The sequence below is a fragment of the Anomaloglossus baeobatrachus genome, chromosome 12 (genome assembly GCF_048569485.1).
Source record: "Anomaloglossus baeobatrachus isolate aAnoBae1 chromosome 12, aAnoBae1.hap1, whole genome shotgun sequence".
Lineage (NCBI taxonomy): Eukaryota > Metazoa > Chordata > Amphibia > Anura > Aromobatidae > Anomaloglossus > Anomaloglossus baeobatrachus.
The window spans coordinates 13,473,067-13,496,333 of NC_134364.1; the positions used below are offsets into that span (position 1 = coordinate 13,473,067).

General features: G+C 48.4%; 1 protein-coding gene across 1 annotated transcript in view; it reads right to left on the reverse strand.

Annotated features, from left to right (window-relative positions):
- The window catches only part of LOC142257854 (serpin A12-like), a 40,858-nt gene that overhangs the window by 2,753 nt on the left and 14,838 nt on the right, over positions 1–23,267 (reverse strand). Inside the window, exon 2 of the mRNA XM_075330106.1 lies at positions 617–1,031. Within this exon, the coding sequence (XP_075186221.1) occupies positions 617–1,016 (400 nt within the window). The 5' untranslated portion in view covers positions 1,017–1,031. The remainder of the gene's footprint in view (positions 1–616; positions 1,032–23,267) is intronic.

Below are 23,267 nucleotides of genomic sequence, written 5' to 3' on the forward strand. Positions count from 1 at the left end.
GCTGCGGTGAAGTCACTGTGTTCAATGAGTTCATCTTAGGTCAGTTCACCTAAGGTCACAGCTGTGAGAATCAGCAGCTGTGACCTCAGGTGAACTCAGTGACATCACCGCTCTCACAGCTGCGGCTCCGTCAGTGTGTCCCTGAATCTGCAGTGATCGGTCATGTTTTGTAATATGACCGCGCACAGCGACCTCAGATGTAGCAGAGTCGGGATCGCTGTGAGACGTTATATCTGTAGATTACCTTGGACCTGCAGGGGTGTTTTGGGGGTTAATAAATTGGAGAAAGAGGGTATTATCCTGCTTTAATGACCGTATGTCATTTTTTTTTTTTGCAAAGATAGTACGGGATTATTATGATTGGCAGGCAATCCCAGCATATTTAGTGGCTGAAAATCAGGCGCCAAACATGTGGGGAGGGGACTCAAAACTCGCGAGGCGCAAAAGTCAATGAGTAACAGATATGGGAAATACCTTATTATTCGTGCGATTAATGAGTAGTGCTGAGTATATTCGCTCATCATTAATGAATCGTCAGTGACCTGTATGGAGCCACCATTACCCGCCCGGTACCTGACCGCTGGATGCCGCCGGTGCTGGTCATGGCCGGACTCACCAACATAGCTGACGATAACCGAGTCTGTGGTGGTTTTGAAGCCACTGAAGAAATTGTTGATTTTTCCGCTCGTTTTCTCGGTCACAAAGTTGTTGAGTTTGGTTCTGGCCTCAGCGGGATTATTGAACGCCACAGTCGCCACATTCTCTTCTTCATTAGTGGCGCTATTAAGGAATACATCGACTCCATCTGTAGGTTGGAACGAGCTGCCGGGACCATCCTCGTCATCAGCGATGGCATTCAGGGACGCAATGTTAAATTCAAGGCTGAAGAAGACGAAATCGAGGGGGTTCTGCTGCGGTAAATGTCGGGGGGCTTTAACCGTCAGATATAAGTTTTGCAGGACTCCCAAATGCACAAAAGACGCTCCAAGACACAAAAACAGAAGGGCCTTCATCATGTATCACTGATATTCCTACAAAAAATGTACATAGATAATTATATACAGGAGATGCCCAGGTTATACCGGCTGTACATATATAATTATATACAGGAGATGCCCAGGTTATACCAGCTGTACATATATAATTATATACAGGAGATACCCAGGTTATACCAGCTGTACATACAGTGCCTACAAGTAGTATTCAACCCCCTGCAGATTTAGCAGGTTTACACATTCGGAAGTAACTTGGCATTGTGACATTTGGACTGTAGATCAGCCTGAAAGTGTGAAATGCAGCAAAAAAGAATGTTATTTTTTTTTTTATTTTTTTTTTTAAATTGTGAAAAGTTTATTCAGAGGGTCATTTATTATTCAACCCCTCAAACCACCAGAATTCTGTTTGGTTCCCCTAAAGTATTAAGAAGTATTTCAGGCACAAAGAACAATGAGCTTCACATGTTTGGATTAATTATCTCTTTTTCCAGCCTTTTCTGACTAATTAAGACCCTCCCCAAATTGTGAACAGCACTCATACATGGTCAACATGGGAAAGACAAAGGAGCATTGCAAGGCCATCAGAAACAAGATCGTGGAGGGTCACAAGGCTGGCAAGGGGTACAAAACCCTTTCCAAGGAGTTGGGCCTACCTGTGTCCACTGTTGGGAGCATCATCCGGAAGTGGAAGACTTATGGAACTACTGTTATCCTTCCACGGCCTGAACAGCCTTTGAAAGTTTCCACCCGTGCCGAGGCCAGGCTTGTCCGAAGAGTCAAGGCTAACCCAAGGACAACAAGGAAGGTGCTCCGGGAAGATCTCATGGCAGTGGGGACATTGGTTTCAGTCAATACCATAAGTAACGTACTCCACCGCAATGGTCTCCGTTCCAGACGAGCCCGTAAGGTACCTTTACTTTCAAAGCGTCATGTCAAGGCTCGTCTACAGTTTGCTCATGATCACTTGGAGGACTCTGAGACAGACTGGTTCAAGGTTCTCTGGTCTGATGAGACCAAGATCGAGATCTTTGGTGCCAACCACACACGTGACGTTTGGAGACTGGATGGCACTGCATACGACCCCAAGAATACCATCCCTACAGTCAAGCATGGTGGTGGCAGCATCATGCTGTGGGGCTGTTTCTCAGCCAAGGGGCCTGGCCATCTGGTCCGCATCCTTGGGAAGATGGATAGCACGGCCTACCTGGAGATTTTGGCCAAGAACCTCCGCTCCTCCATCAAAGATCTTAAGATGGGTCGTCATTTCATCTTCCAACAAGACAACGACCCAAAGCACACAGCCAAGAAAACCAAGGCCTGGTTCAAGAGGGACAAAACCAAGGTGTTGCAGTGGCCTAGTCAGTCTCCTGACCTTAACCCAATTGAAAACTTGTGGAAGGAGCTCAAGATTAAAGTCCACATGAGACACCCAAAGAACCTAGATAACTTGGAGAAGATCTGCATGGAGGAGTGGGCCAAGATAACTCCAGAGACCTGTGCCGGCCTGATCAGGTCTTATAAAAGACGATTATTAGCTGTAATTGCAAACAAGGGTTATTCCACAAAATATTAAACCTAGGGGTTGAATAATAATTGACCCACACTTTTATGTTGAGAATTTATTAAAATTTAACTGAGCAACATAACTTGTTGGTTTGTAAGATTTATGCATTGGTTAATAAATCCTGCTCTTGTTTGAAGTTTGCAGGCTCTAACTTATTTGCATCTTATCAAACCTGCTAAATCTGCAGGGGGTTGAATACTACTTGTAGGCACTGTATATAATTATATACAAGAGATGCGCAGGTTATACCAGCTGTACATATATAATTATATACAGGAGATGTCCAGGTTATACCGGCTGTACATATATAATTATATACAGGAGATGTCCAGGTTATACCGGCTGTACATATATAATTATATACAGGAGATGCCCAGGTTATAGCAGCTGTACATATATAATTATATACAGGAGATGCCCAGGTTATACCGGCTGTACATATATAATTATATACAGGAGATGCCCAGGTTATACCGGCTGTACATATATAATTATATACAGGAGATGCCCAGGTTATACCGGCTGTACATATATAATTATATACAGGAGATACCCAGGTTATACCGGCTGTACATATATAATTATATACAGGACATGCCCAGGTTATACCGGCTGTACATATATAATTATATACAGGAGATGCGCAGGTTATACCAGCTGTACATATATAATTATATACAGGAGATGTCCAGGTTATACCGGCTGTACATATATAATTATATACAGGAGATGTCCAGGTTATACCGGCTGTACATATATAATTATATACAGGAGATGCCCAGGTTATAGCAGCTGTACATATATAATTATATACAGGAGATGCCCAGGTTATACCGGCTGTACATATATAATTATATACAGGAGATGCCCAGGTTATACCGGCTGTACATATATAATTATATACAGGAGATGCCCAGGTTATACCGGCTGTACATATATAATTATATACAGGAGATACCCAGGTTATACCGGCTGTACATATATAATTATATACAGGACATGCCCAGGTTATACCGGCTGTACATATATAATTATATACTGTCACGCTCCCCGGGTCCTCGGCTCCCCTTCCCGGGTCCCCTGCCCCGCTCCCCGGCTCACCTGCCACGCTCCCCGCGTCCCAGTCCCTTGTGCCCGTCCTTCCTGGGCTTCCTGGCCGCCGATCCCGGCGCCCGACGGCCTCCCAGGCCCTGCTCGGCTCCCCTGCGTCCTCCTCTCAGCCTCCTTCCCTGGCTTCTGGCACCCGGGCCGCGCGCACGCGCATTAGGGCGCGCGCGCGGTCACTGACCCTTTCTTAAAGGGCCAGCGCCCATTAACAGGAAATGAGGTTAGACAGGTACGGGGTATAAAGGGGGTTCTTGTCCAAGGGGGCGGGACCTGATCTTCGTGTTTTCTGAGCTAGGAGTCAGGTCTCCTTGTGTTTTCCTGCCATACTTACGTATCTCTCTTCTAGAGCTGATCCCGCCTCGCCATCCAGTCCTGCTGAATCCCGAGCCCCGCACGCTGTCCGTCTGCCATCTGACAGTCCGTACCATCTCGGATCCCTGCGGTGACTCGTCATCTCGCTCCAAAGGTTCCGGACCCCGCCTGACATCATCTCGGCTTCCGAACCTGAGCTACGTCACCCGGACTACCATCTGTGACTCCGTGGTCCCAGGGACTCCTTCGCTACCTTCACTTGCACGGACTGTTCTGCTGCCCATCAGTGCTTCAGCTACCGGACTCCCTACCACCATCTTAGAGTTCGGTCCAGTGGATCCACCTCCTGGGTCTGCCCGACCGCCCGGCCCTGACAGTAAGATCAGGCCATGGATCCCGCTGCAGCACTATTGGCCCTGCAAGAGGAACTCCAACGCCAGCGTGAAGTCCAGACCCGCATGCTGCAATTTATGACCTCCGTGGACACTCGCCTGTACACATTACAAGCATCAATGATGCCTGCAGCACCCAGGTCTCCCACTAGGCAATCCACGGCTCCCGCACGAGTGGCAGCCGCGTCGGATGCTTCCCGACTCCGTTTGGCGTCACCTCCTCGTTATGCTGGAGATCCCAAGACCTGCAGGGGCTTCATAAACCAATGCTCCCTTCACTTCACGCAGCTGCCCCATCTGTTCGCCTCCGACCAAGCCAAGGTCGCCTTTATAATGTCTCACCTGGAGGGCGAGGCACTGGCGTGGATGAACCCCTTGTGGGAGAAGGAGGATCCCATGACCAAGGATCTTCAAGAGTTCCTGCAGGCCTTTCGCAGTACCTTTGACGAGCCGGGACGCGCCTCTGCGTCTGCTTCATCACTTCTCCGCCTACGTCAAGGAACACTGACGGTGGGCCAATACGCCATCCGTTTCCGCACTTTGGCTTCTGAACTCGGGTGGAATAATGAGGCCCTGACAGCCGCCTTCTGGGAAGGACTGTCAAGTCGCATCAAAGATGAGTTGGCGGGTCGTGACATGCCCTCCACCCTAGATGCCCTGATTGCCCTAGCCACGCGAGTGGACATTCGTTTTCAGGAGCGCTCCAAAGAGCTGGTTCGTGAGCGACGTGCGGTACGGCACTCCTCTCCGCCACAGAAGTCCTCTGTGCCACAGTCATCTACAGCTGGGATTCCTGTCCACGAACCCATGCAGGTTGATCGAGTACGACAGTCTGACCAACGTCGAGCAGAGCGGCTCGCCAAGGGCCTCTGCTTTTACTGCGGAGGGGACACACATCTCCTACGCTCCTGTCCGGAAAGGCCGGGAAACTCCAAAGCCTAGGGTTGGTAGGAGAGGCCACCCTAGGTGCTGGGACTCTCTCCGACCCAGTTATGTGGACGGTACAAGTATCAACAGGAGAGACGCGCTTCACGGCTGAGGCATACCTCGACTCCGGAGCAGCAGGCAATTTTATCCAGCAGGCCACGGTGGACAAATACCAGCTGCCTGTTACTCTACTCGAGAAGCCCCTACTGATTGCCTCGGTGGATGGGAGACCCCTCTCTGATACCATCTCCTGGATCACGAAGCCGGTGGAACTGCGTATCGGTGCTCTGCACACCGAGAACATCGCTCTCTACGTCCTTCCACACATGTCCCACCAAGTCCTGCTGGGACTTCCTTGGTTGCGAACACACGAACCCTCAGTCAACTGGGGTACTGGCGAAATCACCCGTTGGGGCTCTGCCTGTCATGAGAGATGTCTAAAGTCTATACAACCAGTCCGACGACCTCCGGTTCCTGAGAACCTACCGGGTCTGCCCCCGGCCTATTGGTCCTTCACGGACGTTTTTGACAAGAAGGAGTCTGAGGTACTTCCGCCACACCGTCCCTACGATTGCGCCATCGACCTGCTCCCAGGAACAACACCACCTCGAGGACGGATATATCCGCTGTCTCCAGCCGAAACCAGGGCCATGTCCACCTACATCATGGAAAGCCTGGCAAAGGGATTCATCCGGAGATCCTCCTCTCCTGCGGGAGCAGGCTTCTTCTTCGTTAAGAAGAAAGAGGGTGACCTTCGCCCATGCATTGACTACCGGGGCTTGAATCAGATTACTATAAAAAACAAGTACCCCCTACCGCTCATCCCCGAACTGTTCGATCGGCTCAGAGGAGCCCGTGTGTTCACCAAACTGGATCTTCGGGGTGCCTACAACCTAGTTCGTATCCGCTCTGGGGACGAATGGAAGACCGCGTTTAATACTCGCGATGGGCACTATGAATACTGTGTGATGCCCTTCGGTCTGTGTAACGCTCCTGCCGTATTCCAAGAACTGGTGAACGACATTTTCCGGGACCTCCTCTACGTATGTGTAGTAGTTTATCTGGATGACATTCTTGTTTTCTCTCCGGACCTCCAGACCCACAGAGAGAACGTAAAGCTGGTTCTACAAAGACTGAGAGAGAATCGTCTCTACGCCAAATATGAAAAGTGCGTCTTTGAGCAGTCTTCTCTTCCTTTCCTGGGATACATCATCTCGGGGACTGGGCTGCAGATGGATCCCAAGAAGGTCTCCGCCATTCTCAACTGGCCTCCCCCTTCTGGACTGAAGGCAATCCAACGGTTCCTGGGATTTGCCAACTACTACCGCCAGTTTATTCCTCACTTCTCCGCCCTGACTGCTCCTCTCTCCGCTCTGACCAAAAAGGAGGCTAATCCAAAGGACTGGTCACCTGCGGCCGACGCCGCATTTTGCTCCCTGAAGCGAGCATTCGCCTCCTCTCCTGTACTCCACCGACCAGAGTTAAACCGCCAGTTCACCTTAGAGGTGGATGCTTCCTCCTCAGGAGCCGGAGCAGTGCTCATGCAAAAATCCTCCTCCGGGAAGATGGTGACTTGCGGTTTCTTCTCTAAAAGCTTCTCAGCACCTGAACGTAATTACACCATCGGTGACCGAGAGCTATTAGCGGTCAAACTGGCTCTGGAGGAGTGGCGCTACCTCCTGGAAGGAGCAGTGTACCCCGTGATTATCTACACGGACCACAAGAACCTGGAATACCTGCGGTCCGCTCAGCGACTGAACCCACGGCAAGCCAGGTGGTCCTTATTCTTTGCCAGGTTTGACTTCCAGCTTCATTTCCGACCCGCGGACAAGAATATACGCGCTGATGCCTTGTCTAGGTCTCTCATGCCCCTGGAGCAGGAGGAAGAGACTATCCAACCTATCATCTCTCCTAACAAGATTGTTCCGGTGGCTCCTGTCACTCTGGCCCAGATACCACCCGGGAAGACCTATGTCTCTGAGACCGACAGGGAAAAAGTGTTACACTGGGGTCATGCCTCGAAAACAGCCGGCCATGCAGGCCAGAAGAGAACATGGGGTGCGATTGTGCGCCATTACTGGTGGCCATCCCTTCGCACGGACGTTGCCGCCTTTGTCTCTGCCTGCCCCTCTTGTGCCAGGAACAAGACGCCCAAACACCTGCCCTATGGCCGTCTTCTGCCTCTGCCGATACCCTCAGTTCCATGGCAACACATAGCGATGGACTTTATTACGGACTTGCCAGTATCCTCCGGACACACAGTCATATGGGTCGTGGTGGATCGGTTCTCCAAAATGGCTCACTTCGTCCCTATGCCCGGACTGCCCTCTGCTCAGGAACTCGCGGAAGCCTATATACAACACATCTTTCGCTTACATGGCTTTCCTTCCCACATCGTGTCCGACAGAGGAACTCAGTTCACCTCCCGCTTCTGGAGGGCTCTCTGCAAACATCTGGGAGTGACTCTGGACTTTTCTTCCGCTTACCATCCTCAGTCTAATGGCCAAGTGGAGAGGGTCAATCAAATCTTGACATCCTTCTTACGTCACTATGTCAACGCCCATCACGACGACTGGTCCACGCTTCTGCCTTGGGCTGAGTTCTCCCATAACCACCACGTCAGTGAGTCGTCCTCCAAATCTCCCTTCCATGTCGTTTACGGACTACAGCCTTCCGTCCCGTTGCCTATATCCCCTTCTTCGGATGTCCCTGCTGCTGATACCGTAGCCCGTGACTTCGCTACCATTTGGGACTCTGTCAAGGCGTCCCTTGGGCGCGCTTCCCAGCGGATGAAGAAACACGCCGACAAGAGGCGCCTGGACCCTCCGTGTTTCTCTCCTGGTGACCTGGTCTGGCTTGCTTCCCAGTACATCCGACTGAAGATTCCTTCCTACAAGCTGGGTCCTCGCTACATCGGGCCGTTTAAGGTCCTCAGCAAGATCAATGAGGTCTCCTACAAACTGAAGCTTCCGGCCACGATGAGAATACCCAACTCCTTCCACGTCTCTCTCCTCAAGCCGGTGTTCCTTGGTCCCTTCTCCGCTGCTGCCAGCCCGGCTCCTCCTCCTATTGCTGAGGACGACATCTACGCGGTAAGAGATATCGTGGCCATGAAGACTGTTCGTGGCCGGCAGTTCTTCCTGGTGGACTGGGAGGGGTATGGTCCTGAGGATAGATCCTGGGAACCCAGGGAGAATGTGGGCACTCCTCTGATCCGTGCCTTCATGTCTCGGTTGCGGGGAGGGGGGCGTGGGGGGGGGGGGGTACTGTCACGCTCCCCGGGTCCTCGGCTCCCCTTCCCGGGTCCCCTGCCCCGCTCCCCGGCTCACCTGCCACGCTCCCCGCGTCCCAGTCCCTTGTGCCCGTCCTTCCTGGGCTTCCTGGCCGCCGATCCCGGCGCCCGACGGCCTCCCAGGCCCTGCTCGGCTCCCCTGCGTCCTCCTCTCAGCCTCCTTCCCTGGCTTCTGGCACCCGGGCCGCGCGCACGCGCATTAGGGCGCGCGCGCGGTCACTGACCCTTTCTTAAAGGGCCAGCGCCCATTAACAGGAAATGAGGTTAGACAGGTACGGGGTATAAAGGGGGTTCTTGTCCAAGGGGGCGGGGCCTGATCTTCGTGTTTTCTGAGCTAGGAGTCAGGTCTCCTTGTGTTTTCCTGCCATACTTACGTATCTCTCTTCTAGAGCTGATCCCGCCTCGCCATCCAGTCCTGCTGAATCCCGAGCCCCGCACGCTGTCCGTCTGCCATCTGACAGTCCGTACCATCTCGGATCCCTGCGGTGACTCGTCATCTCGCTCCAAAGGTTCCGGACCCCGCCTGACATCATCTCGGCTTCCGAACCTGAGCTACGTCACCCGGACTACCATCTGTGACTCCGTGGTCCCAGGGACTCCTTCGCTACCTTCACTTGCACGGACTGTTCTGCTGCCCATCAGTGCTTCAGCTACCGGACTCCCTACCACCATCTTAGAGTTCGGCCCAGTGGATCCACCTCCTGGGTCTGCCCGACCGCCCGGCCCTGACATATACAGGAGATGCCCGGGTTATACCAGCTGTACATATATAATTATATACAGGAGATGCCCAGGTTATACCGGCTGTACATATATAATTATATACAGGAGATACCCAGGTTATACCGGCTGTACATATATAATTATATACAGGAGATGCCCGGGTTATACCGGCTGTACATATATAATTATATACAGGAGATGCCCAGGTTATACCAGCTGTACATATATACTTATATACAGGAGATGCCCAGGTTATACCAGCTGTACATATATAATTATATACAGGAGATGCCCAGGTTACCGCTGTACATATATAATTATATACAGGAGATGTCCAGGTTATACCGGCTGTACATATATAATTATATACAGGAGATGCCCAGGTTATACCGGCTGTACATACATAATTATATACAGGAGATGTCTAGGTTATACCAGCTGTACATATATAATTATATACAGGAGATGTCCAGGTTATACCGGCTGTACATATATAATTATATACAGGAGATGTCCAGGTTATACCGGCTGTACATATATAATTATATACAGGAGATGTCCAGGTTATAGCGGCTGTACATATATAATTATATACAGGAGATGTCCAGGTTATAGCGGCTGTACATACATAATTATATACAAGAGATGTCTAGGTTATACCGGCTGTACATATATACAGTTAGGTCCAGAAATCTTTGGACAGTGACACAATTTTGGCGAGTTGGGCTCTGCATGCCTCCACATTGGATTTGAAATGAAACCTCTACAACAGAATTCAAGTGCAGATTGTAACGTTTAATTTGAAGGTTTGAACAAAAATATCTGATAGAAATTGTAGGAATTGTCACATTTCTTTACAAACACTCCACATTTTAGGAGGTCAAAAGTAATTGGACAAATAAACCAAACCCAAAAAAAAATTTTTGTTTTTCAATATTTTGTTGCGAATCCTTTGGAGGCAATCACTGCCTTAAGTCTGGAACCCATGGACATCACCAAACGCTGGGTTTCCTCCTTCTTAATGCTTTGCCAGGCCTTTACAGCCGCAGCCTTCAGGTCTTGCTTGTTTGTGGGTCTTTCCGTCTTAAGTCTGGATTTGAGCAAGTGAAATGCATGCTCAATTGGGTTAAGATCTGGTGATTGACTTGGCCATTGCAGAATGTTCCACTTTTTTGCACTCATGAACTCCTGGGTAGCTTTGGCTGTATGCTTGGGGTCATTGTCCATCTGTACTATGAAGCGCCGTCCGATCAACTTTGCGGCATTTGGCTGAATCTGGGCTGAAAGTATATCCCGGTACACTTCAGAATTCATCCGGCTACTCTTGTCTGCTGTTATGTCATCAATAAACACAAGTGACCCAGTGCCATTGAAAGCCATGCATGCCCATGCCATCACGTTGCCTCCACCATGTTTTACAGAGGATGTGGTGTGCCTTGGATCATGCGCCGTTCCCTTTCTTCTCCAAACTTTTTTCTTCCCATCATTCTGGTACAGGTTGATCTTGGTCTCATCTGTCCATAGAATACTTTTCCAGAACTGAGCTGGCTTCATGAGGTGTTTTTCAGCAAATTTAACTCTGGCCTGTCTATTTTTGGAATTGATGAATGGTTTGCATCTAGATGTGAACCCTTTGTATTTACTTTCATGGAGTCTTCTCTTTACTGTTGACTTAGAGACAGATACACCTACTTCACTGAGAGTGTTCTGGACTTCAGTTGATGTTGTGAACGGGTTCTTCTTCACCAAAGAAAGTATGTGGCGATCATCCACCACTGTTGTCATCCGTGGACGCCCAGGCCTTTTTCAGTTCCCAAGCTCACCAGTCAATTCCTTTTTTCTCAGAATGTACCCGACTGTTGATTTTGCTACTTCAAGCATGTCTGCTATCTCTCTGATGGATTTTTTCTTTTTTTTCAGCCTCAGGATGTTCTGCTTCACCTCAATTGAGAGTTCCTTAGACCGCATGTTGTCTGGTCACAGCAACAGCTTCCAAATGCAAAACCACACACCTGTAATCAACCCCAGACCTTTTAACTACTTCATTGATTACAGGTTAACGAGGGAGACGCCTTCAGAGTTAATTGCAGCCCTTAGAGTCCCTTGTCCAATTACTTTTGGTCCCTTGAAAAAGAGGAGGCTATGCATTACAGAGCTATGATTCCTAAACCCTTTCTCCGATTTGGATGTGAAAACTCTCATATTGCAGCTGGGAGTGTGCACTTTCAGCCCATATTATATATAGAATTGTATTTCTGAACATGTTTTTGTAAACAGCTAAAATAACAAAACTTGTGTCACTGTCCAAATATTTCTGGACCTAACTGTATATTTATATACAGGAGATGCCCAGGTTATACCGGCTGTACATATATAATTATATACAGGAGATGCCCAGGTTATAGCAGCTGTACATATATAATTATATACAGGAGATGCCCAGGTTATACCAGCTGTACATATATAATTATATACAGGAGATGCCCATGTTATACCAGCTGTACATATATAATTATATACAGATAATGCCCAGGTTATATCGGCTGTACATATATAATTATATACAGGAGATGCCCAGGTTATATCAGCTGCACATATATAATTATATACAGGAGATGCCCAGGTTATACCGGCTGTACATATATAATTATATACAGGAGATGCCCAGGTTATACCGGCTGTACATATATAATTATATACAGGAGATGCCCAGGTTATATCAGCTGCACATATATAATTATATACAGGAGATGCCCAGGTTATACCGGCTGTACATATATAATTATATACAGGAGATGCCCAGGTTATACCAGCTGTACATATATAATTATATACAGGAGATGCCCAGGTTATACCGGCTGTACATATATAATTATATGCAGGAGATGCCCAGGTTATACCAGCTGTACATATATAATTATATACAGATAATGCCCAGGTTATATCGGCTGTACATATATAATTATATACAGGAGATGCCCAGGTTATATCAGCTTCACCTTCACATATATAATTATATACAGGAGATGCCCAGGTTATACCGGCTGTACATATATAATTATATACAGGAGATGCCCAGGTTATACCAGCTGTACATATATAATTATATACAGGAGATGCCCAGGTTATACCGGCTGTACATATATAATTATATACAGGAGATGCCCAGGTTATACCAGCTGTACATATATAATTATATACAGGAGATGCCCAGGTTATACCAGCTGTACATATATAATTATATACAGATAATGCCCAGGTTATATCGGCTGTACATATATAATTATATACAGGAGATGCCCAGGTTATACCAGCTGTACATATATAATTATATACAGGAGATGCCCAGATTATACCGGCTGTACATATATAATTATATACAGATAATGCCCAGGTTATACCGGCTGTACATATATAATTATATACAGATAATGCCCAGGTTATACCGGCTGTACATATATAATTATACACGGGAGATGCCCAGGTTATACCGGCTGTACATATATAATTATATACAGGCGATGCCCAGGTTATACCAGCTGTACATATATAATTATATACAGGAGATGCCCAGATTATACCGGCTGTACATATATAATTATATACAGGAGATGCCCAGGTTATAGCAGCTGTACATATATAATTATATACAGGAGATGCCCAGGTTATACCAGCTGTACATATATAATTATATACAGGAGATGCCCATGTTATACCAGCTGTACATATATAATTATATACAGATAATGCCCAGGTTATATCGGCTGTACATATATAATTATATACAGGAGATGCCCAGGTTATATCAGCTGCACATATATAATTATATACAGGGGATGTCCAGGTTATACCGGCTGTACATATATAATTATATACAGGAGATGCCCAGGTTATACCAGCTGTACATATATAATTATATACAGGAGATGCTGTCACGCTCCCCGGGTCCTCGGCTCCCCTTCCCGGGTCCCCTGCCCCGCTCCCCGGCTCACCTGCCACGCTCCCCGCGTCCCAGTCCCTTGTGCCCGTCCTTCCTGGGCTTCCTGGCCGCCGATCCCGGCGCCCGACGGCCTCCCAGGCCCTGCTCGGCTCCCCTGCGTCCTCCTCTCAGCCTCCTTCCCTGGCTTCTGGCACCCGGGCCGTGCGCACGCGCATTAGGGCGCGCGCGCGGTCACTGACCCTTTCTTAAAGGGCCAGCGCCCATTAACAGGAAATGAGGTTAGACAGGTACGGGGTATAAAGGGGGTTCTTGTCCAAGGGGGCGGGGCCTGATCTTCGTGTTTTCTGAGCTAGGAGTCAGGTCTCCTTGTGTTTTCCTGCCATACTTACGTATCTCTCTTCTAGAGCTGATCCCGCCTCGCCATCCAGTCCTGCTGAATCCCGAGCCCCGCACGCTGTCCGTCTGCCATCTGACAGTCCGTACCATCTCGGATCCCTGCGGTGACCTGTCATCTCGCTCCCAAGGTTCCGGACCCCGCCTGACATCATCTCGGCCTCCGAACCTGAGCTACGTCACCCGGACTACCATCTGTGACTCCGTGGTCCCAGGGACTCCTTCGCTACCTTCACTTGCACGGACTGTTCTGCTGCCCATCAGTGCTTCAGCTACCGGACTCCCTACCACCATCTTAGAGTTCGGTCCAGTGGATCCACCTCCTGGGTCTGCCCGACCGCCCGGCCCTGACAGTAAGATCAGGCCATGGATCCCGCTGCAGCACTATTGGCCCTGCAAGAGGAACTCCAACGCCAGCGTGAAGTCCAGACCCGCATGCTGCAATTTATGACCTCCGTGGACACTCGCCTGTACACATTACAAGCATCAATGACGCCTGCAGCACCCAGGTCTCCCACTAGGCAATCCACGGCTCCCGCACCAGTGGCAGCCGCGTCGGATGCTTCCCGACTCCGTTTGGCGTCACCTCCTCGTTATGCTGGAGATCCCAAGACCTGCAGGGGCTTCATAAACCAATGCTCCCTTCACTTCACGCAGCTGCCCCATCTGTTCGCCTCCGACCAAGCCAAGGTCGCCTTTATAATGTCTCACCTGGAGGGCGAGGCACTGGCGTGGATGAACCCCTTGTGGGAGAAGGAGGACCCCATGACCAAGGATCTTCAAGAGTTCCTGCAGGCCTTTCGCAGTACCTTTGACGAGCCGGGACGCGCCTCTGCGTCTGCTTCATCACTTCTCCGCCTACGTCAAGGAACACTGACGGTGGGCCAATACGCCATCCGTTTCCGCACTTTGGCTTCTGAACTCGGGTGGAATAATGAGGCCCTGACAGCCGCCTTCTGGGAAGGACTGTCAAGTCGCATCAAAGATGAGTTGGCGGGTCGTGACATGCCCTCCACCCTAGATGCCCTGATTGCCCTAGCCACGCGAGTGGACATTCGTTTTCAGGAGCGCTCCAAAGAGCTGGTTCGTGAGCGACGTGCGGTACGGCACTCCTCTCCGCCACAGAAGTCCTCTGTGCCACAGTCATCTACAGCTGGGATTCCTGTCCACGAACCCATGCAGGTTGATCGAGTACGACAGTCTGACCAACGTCGAGCAGAGCGGCTCGCCAAGGGCCTCTGCTTTTACTGCGGAGGGGACACACATCTCCTACGCTCCTGTCCGGAAAGGCCGGGAAACTCCAAAGCCTAGGGTTGGTAGGAGAGGCCACCCTAGGTGCTGGGACTCTCTCCGACCCAGTTATGTGGACGGTACAAGTATCAACAGGAGAGACGCGCTTCACGGCTGAGGCATACCTCGACTCCGGAGCAGCAGGCAATTTTATCCAGCAGGCCACGGTGGACAAATACCAGCTGCCTGTTACTCTACTCGAGAAGCCCCTACTGATTGCCTCGGTGGATGGGAGACCCCTCTCTGATACCATCTCCTGGATCACGAAGCCGGTGGAACTGCGTATCGGTGCTCTGCACACCGAGAACATCGCTCTCTACGTCCTTCCACACATGTCCCACCAAGTCCTGCTGGGACTTCCTTGGTTGCGAACACACGAACCCTCAGTCAACTGGGGTACTGGCGAAATCACCCGTTGGGGCTCTGCCTGTCATGAGAGATGTCTAAAGTCTATACAACCAGTCCGACGACCTCCGGTTCCTGAGAACCTACCGGATCTGCCCCCGGCCTATTGGTCCTTCACGGACGTTTTTGACAAGAAGGAGTCTGAGGTACTTCCGCCACACCGTCCCTACGATTGCGCCATCGACCTGCTCCCAGGAACAACACCACCTCGAGGACGGATATATCCGCTGTCTCCAGCCGAAACCAGGGCCATGTCCACCTACATCATGGAAAGCCTGGCAAAGGGATTCATCCGGAGATCCTCCTCTCCTGCGGGAGCAGGCTTCTTCTTCGTTAAGAAGAAAGAGGGTGACCTTCGCCCATGCATTGACTACCGGGGCTTGAATCAGATTACTATAAAAAACAAGTACCCCCTACCGCTCATCCCCGAACTGTTCGATCGGCTCAGAGGAGCCCGTGTGTTCACCAAACTGGATCTTCGGGGTGCCTACAACCTAGTTCGTATCCGCTCTGGGGACGAATGGAAGACCGCGTTTAATACTCGCGATGGGCACTATGAATACTGTGTGATGCCCTTCGGTCTGTGTAACGCTCCTGCCGTATTCCAAGAACTGGTGAACGACATTTTCCGGGACCTCCTCTACGTATGTGTAGTAGTTTATCTGGATGACATTCTTGTTTTCTCTCCGGACCTCCAGACCCACAGAGAGAACGTAAAGCTGGTTCTACAAAGACTGAGAGAGAATCGTCTCTACGCCAAATATGAAAAGTGCGTCTTTGAGCAGTCTTCTCTTCCTTTCCTGGGATACATCATCTCGGGGACTGGGCTGCAGATGGATCCCAAGAAGGTCTCCGCCATTCTCAACTGGCCTCCCCCTTCTGGACTGAAGGCAATCCAACGGTTCCTGGGATTTGCCAACTACTACCGCCAGTTTATTCCTCACTTCTCCGCCCTGACTGCTCCTCTCTCCGCTCTGACCAAAAAGGAGGCTAATCCAAAGGACTGGTCACCTGCGGCCGACGCCGCATTTTGCTCCCTGAAGCGAGCATTCGCCTCCTCTCCTGTACTCCACCGACCAGAGTTAAACCGCCAGTTCACCTTAGAGGTGGATGCTTCCTCCTCAGGAGCCGGAGCAGTGCTCATGCAAAAATCCTCCTCCGGGAAGATGGTGACTTGCGGTTTCTTCTCTAAAAGCTTCTCAGCACCTGAACGTAATTACACCATCGGTGACCGAGAGCTATTAGCGGTCAAACTGGCTCTGGAGGAGTGGCGCTACCTCCTGGAAGGAGCAGTGTACCCCGTGATTATCTACACGGACCACAAGAACCTGGAATACCTGCGGTCCGCTCAGCGACTGAACCCACGGCAAGCCAGGTGGTCCTTATTCTTTGCCAGGTTTGACTTCCAGCTTCATTTCCGACCCGCGGACAAGAATATACGCGCTGATGCCTTGTCTAGGTCTCTCATGCCCCTGGAGCAGGAGGAAGAGACTATCCAACCTATCATCTCTCCTAACAAGATTGTTCCGGTGGCTCCTGTCACTCTGGCCCAGATACCACCCGGGAAGACCTATGTCTCTGAGACCGACAGGGAAAAAGTGTTACACTGGGGTCATGCCTCGAAAACAGCCGGCCATGCAGGCCAGAAGAGAACATGGGGTGCGATTGTGCGCCATTACTGGTGGCCATCCCTTCGCACGGACGTTGCCGCCTTTGTCTCTGCCTGCCCCTCTTGTGCCAGGAACAAGACGCCCAAACACCTGCCCTATGGCCGTCTTCTGCCTCTGCCGATACCCTCAGTTCCATGGCAACACATAGCGATGGACTTTATTACGGACTTGCCAGTATCCTCCGGACACACAGTCATATGGGTCGTGGTGGATCGGTTCTCCAAAATGGCTCACTTCGTCCCTATGCCCGGACTGCCCTCTGCTCAGGAACTCGCGGAAGCCTATATACAACACATCTTTCGCTTACATGGCTTTCCTTCCCACATCGTGTCCGACAGAGGAACTCAGTTCACCTCCCGCTTCTGGAGGGCTCTCTGCAAACATCTGGGAGTGACTCTGGACTTTTCTTCCGCTTACCATCCTCAGTCTAATGGCCAAGTGGAGAGGGTCAATCAAATCTTGACATCCTTCTTACGTCACTATGTCAACGCCCATCACGACGACTGGTCCACGCTTCTGCCTTGGGCTGAGTTCTCCCATAACCACCACGTCAGTGAGTCGTCCTCCAAATCTCCCTTCCATGTCGTTTACGGACTTCAGCCCTCCGTCCCGTTGCCTATATCCCCGTCTTCGGATGTCCCTGCTGCTGATACTGTAGCCCGTGACTTCGCTACCATTTGGGACTCTGTCAAGGCGTCCCTTGGGCGCGCTTCCCAGCGGATGAAGAAACACGCCGACAAGAGGCGCCTGGACCCTCCGTGTTTCTCTCCTGGTGACCTGGTCTGGCTTGCTTCCCAGTACATCCGACTGAAGATTCCTTCCTACAAGCTGGGTCCTCGCTACATCGGGCCGTTTAAGGTCCTCAGCAAGATCAATGAGGTCTCCTACAAACTGAAGCTTCCGGCCACGATGAGAATACCCAACTCCTTCCACGTCTCTCTCCTCAAGCCGGTGTTCCTTGGTCCCTTCTCCGCTGCTGCCAGCCCGGCTCCTCCTCCTATTGCTGAGGACGACATCTACGCGGTAAGAGATATCGTGGCCATGAAGACTGTTCGTGGCCGGCAGTTCTTCCTGGTGGACTGGGAGGGGTATGGTCCTGAGGATAGATCCTGGGAACCCAGGGAGAATGTGGGCACTCCTCTGATCCGTGCCTTCATGTCTCGGTTGCGGGGAGGGGGGCGTGGGGGGGGGGGGGTACTGTCACGCTCCCCGGGTCCTCGGCTCCCCTTCCCGGGTCCCCTGCCCCGCTCCCCGGCTCACCTGCCACGCTCCCCGCGTCCCAGTCCCTTGTGCCCGTCCTTCCTGGGCTTCCTGGCCGCCGATCCCGGCGCCCGACGGCCTCCCAGGCCCTGCTCGGCTCCCCTGCGTCCTCCTCTCAGCCTCCTTCCCTGGCTTCTGGCACCCGGGCCGCGCGCACGCGCATTAGGGCGCGCGCGCGGTCACTGACCCTTTCTTAAAGGGCCAGCGCCCATTAACAGGAAATGAGGTTAGACAGGTACGGGGTATAAAGGGGGTTCTTGTCCAAGGGGGCGGGGCCTGATCTTCGTGTTTTCTGAGCTAGGAGTCAGGTCTCCTTGTGTTTTCCTGCCATACTTACGTATCTCTCTTCTAGAGCTGATCCCGCCTCGCCATCCAGTCCTGCTGAATCCCGAGCCCCGCACGCTGTCCGTCTGCCATCTGACAGTCCGTACCATCTCGGATCCCTGCGGTGACCTGTCATCTCGCTCCCAAGGTTCCGGACCCCGCCTGACATCATCTCGGCCTCCGAACCTGAGCTACGTCACCCGGACTACCATCTGTGACTCCGTGGTCCCAGGGACTCCTTCGCTACCTTCACTTGCACGGACTGTTCTGCTGCCCATCAGTGCTTCAGCTACCGGACTCCCTACCACCATCTTAGAGTTCGGTCCAGTGGATCCACCTCCTGGGTCTGCCCGACCGCCCGGCCCTGACACATATATAATTATATACAGGAGATGCCCAGGTTATACCGGCTGTACATATATAATTATATACAGGAGATGCCCAGGTTATATCAGCTGCACATATATAATTATATACAGGAGATGCCCAGGTTATACCGGCTGTACATATATAATTATATACAGGAGATGCCCAGGTTATACCAGCTGTACATATATAATTATATACAGGAGATGCCCAGGTTATACCGGCTGTACATATATAATTATATGCAGGAGATGCCCAGGTTATACCGGCTGTACATATATAATTATATACAGGAGATGCCCAGGTTATACCGGCTGTACATATATAATTATATACAGGAGATGCCCAGGTTATACCAGCTGTACATATATAATTATATACAGGAGATGCCCAGGTTATACCAGCTGTACATATATAATTATATACAGATAATGCCCAGGTTATATCGGCTGTACATATATAATTATATACAGGAGATGCCCAGGTTATATCAGCTGCACATATATAATTATATACAGGAGATGCCCAGGTTATACCGGCTGTACATATATAATTATATACAGGAGATGCCCAGGTTATACCAGCTGTACATATATAATTATATACAGAAGATGCCCAGGTTATACCAGCTGTACATATATAATTATATACAGATAATGCCCAGGATATATCGGCTGTACATATATAATTATATACAGGGGATGCCCAGGTTATACCAGCTGTACATATATAATTATATACAGGAGATGCCCAGGTTATACCGGCTGTACATATATAATTATATACAGATAATGCCCAGGTTATACCGGCTGTACATATATAATTATATACAGATAATGCCCAGGTTATACCGGCTGTACATATATAATTATACACGGGAGATGCCCAGGTTATACCGGCTGTACATATATAATTATACACGGGAGATGCCCAGGTTATACCAGCTGTACATATATAATTATATACAGGAGATGCCCAGGTTATACCAGCTGTACATATATAATTATATACAGGAGATGTCCGGGTTATACCGGCTGTACATATATAATTATATACAGGAGATGCCCAGGTTATACCGGCTGTACATATATAATTATATACAGGAGATGCCCAGGTTATAGCAGCTGTACATATATAATTATATACAGATAATACCCAGGTTATACCAGCTGCACATATATAATTATATACAGGAGATGCCCGGGTTATAGCAGCTGTACATATATAATTATATACAGGAGATGCCCAGGTTATACCGGCTGTACATATATAATTATATACAGGAGATGTCCAGGTTATAGCGGCTGTACATATATAATTATATACAGGAGATGCCCGGGTTATAGCAGCTGTACATATATAATTATATACAGGAGATGCCCGGGTTATACCGGCTGTACATATATAATTATATACAGGAGATGCCCGGGTTATAGCAGCTGTACATATATAATTATATACAGGAGATGCCCGGGTTATACCAGCTGCACATATATAATTATATACAGGAGATGCCCGGGTTATAGCAGCTGTACATATATAATTATATACAGGAGATGCCCAGGTTATACCGGCTGTACATATATAATTATATACAGGAGATGTCCAGGTTATAGCGGCTGTACATATATAATTATATACAGGAGATGCCCGGGTTATAGCAGCTGTACATGTATAATTATATACAGGACATGCCCAGGTTATACCGGCTGTACATATATAATTATATACAGGAGATGCCCAGGTTATACCGGCTGTACATATATAATTATATACAGGAGATGCCCAGGTTATACCAGCTGTACATATATAATTATATACAGGAGATGCCCAGGTTATACCAGCTGTACATATATAATTATATACAGGAGATGCCCGGGTTATAGCAGCTTTACATATATAATTATATACAGGAGATGCCCGGGTTATACCGGCTGTACATATATAATTATATACAGGAGATGCCCGGGTTATACCAGCTGTACATATATAATTATATACAGGAGATGCCCGGGTTATACCGGCTGTACATATATAATTATATACTGGAGATGCCCAGGTTATACCAGCTGTACATATATAATTATATACAGGAGATGCCCAGGTTATACCGGCTGTACATATATAATTATATACAGGAGATGCCCAGGTTATACCAGCTGTGCATATATAATTATATACAGGAGATGCCCAGGTTATACCGGCTGTACATATATAATTATATACAGGAGATGCCCAGGTTATACCGGCTGTACATATATAATTATATACAGGAGATGCCCAGGTCATACCGGCTGTACATATATAATTATATACAGGAGATGCCCAGGTTATACCGGCTGTACATATATAATTATATACAGGAGATGCCCGGGTTATACCAGCTGAGCTGTACATATATAATTATATACAGGAGATGCCCGGGTTATACCAGCTGTACATATATAATTATATACAGGAGATGCCCAGGTTATACCAGCTGTACATATATAATTATATACAGGAGATGCCCAGGTTATACCAGCTGTACATATATAATTATATACAGGAGAGGCCCAGGTTATACCAGCTGTACATATATAATTATATACAGGAGATGCCCAGGTTATACCAGCTGTACATATATAATTATATACAGGAGATTCCCAGGCTATACCGGCTGTACATATATAATTATATACAGGAGATGCCCAGGTTATACCAGCTGTACATATATAATTATATACAGGAGATGCCCAGGTTATACCAGCTGTACATATATAATTATATACAGGAGATGCCCAGGTTATACCGGCTGTACATATATAATTATATACAGGAGATGCCCAGGTTATACCAGCTGTACATATATAATTATATACAGGAGATGCCCAGGTTATACCAGCTGTACATATATAATTATATACAGGAGATGCCCGGGTTATACCAGCTGTACATATATAATTATATACAGGAGATGCCCAGGTTATACCGGCTGTACATATATAATTATATACAGGAGAGGCCCAGGTTATACCAGCTGTACATATATAATTATATACAGGAGATGCCCAGGTTATACCAGCTGTACATATATAATTATATACAGGAGATGCCCAGGTTATACCGGCTGTACATATATAATTATATACAGGAGAGGCCCAGGTTATACCAGCTGTACATATATAATTGTATACAGGAGATGCCCAGGTTATACCAGCTGTACATATATAATTATATACAGGAGATGCCCAGGCTATACCGGCTGTACATATATAATTATATACAGGAGATGCCCAGGTTATACCGGCTGTACATATATAATTATATACAGGAGATGCCCAGGTTATACCAGCTGTACATATATAATTATATACAGGAGATGCCCAGGTTATACCGGCTGTACATATATAATTATATACAGGAGATGCCCGGGTTACAGCAGCTGTACATATATAATTATATACAGGAGATGCCCAGGTTATACCGGCTGTACATATATAATTATATACAGGAGATGCCCAGGTTATACCGGCTGTACATATATAATTATATACAGGAGATGCCCAGGTTATACCGGCTGTACATATATAATTATATACAGGAGATGCCCGGGTTACAGCAGCTGTACATATATAATTATATACAGGAGATGCCCAGGTTATACCAGCTGTACATATATAATTATATACAGATAATGCCCAGGTTATATCGGCTGTACATATATAATTATATACAGGAGATGCCCAGGTTATACCAGCTGTACATATATAATTATATACAGGAGATGCCCAGATTATACCGGCTGTACATATATAATTATATACAGATAATGCCCAGGTTATACCGGCTATACATATATAATTATATACAGATAATGCCCAGGTTATACCGGCTGTACATATATAATTATACACGGGAGATGCCCAGGTTATACCGGCTGTACATATATAATTATATACAGGCGATGCCCAGGTTATACCAGCTGTACATATATAATTATATACAGGAGATGCCCAGATTATACCGGCTGTACATATATAATTATATACAGGAGATGCCCAGGTTATAGCAGCTGTACATATATAATTATATACAGGAGATGCCCAGGTTATACCAGCTGTACATATATAATTATATACAGGAGATGCCCATGTTATACCAGCTGTACATATATAATTATATACAGATAATGCCCAGGTTATATCGGCTGTACATATATAATTATATACAGGAGATGCCCAGGTTATATCAGCTGCACATATATAATTATATACAGGAGATGCCCAGGTTATACCGGCTGTACATATATAATTATATACAGGAGA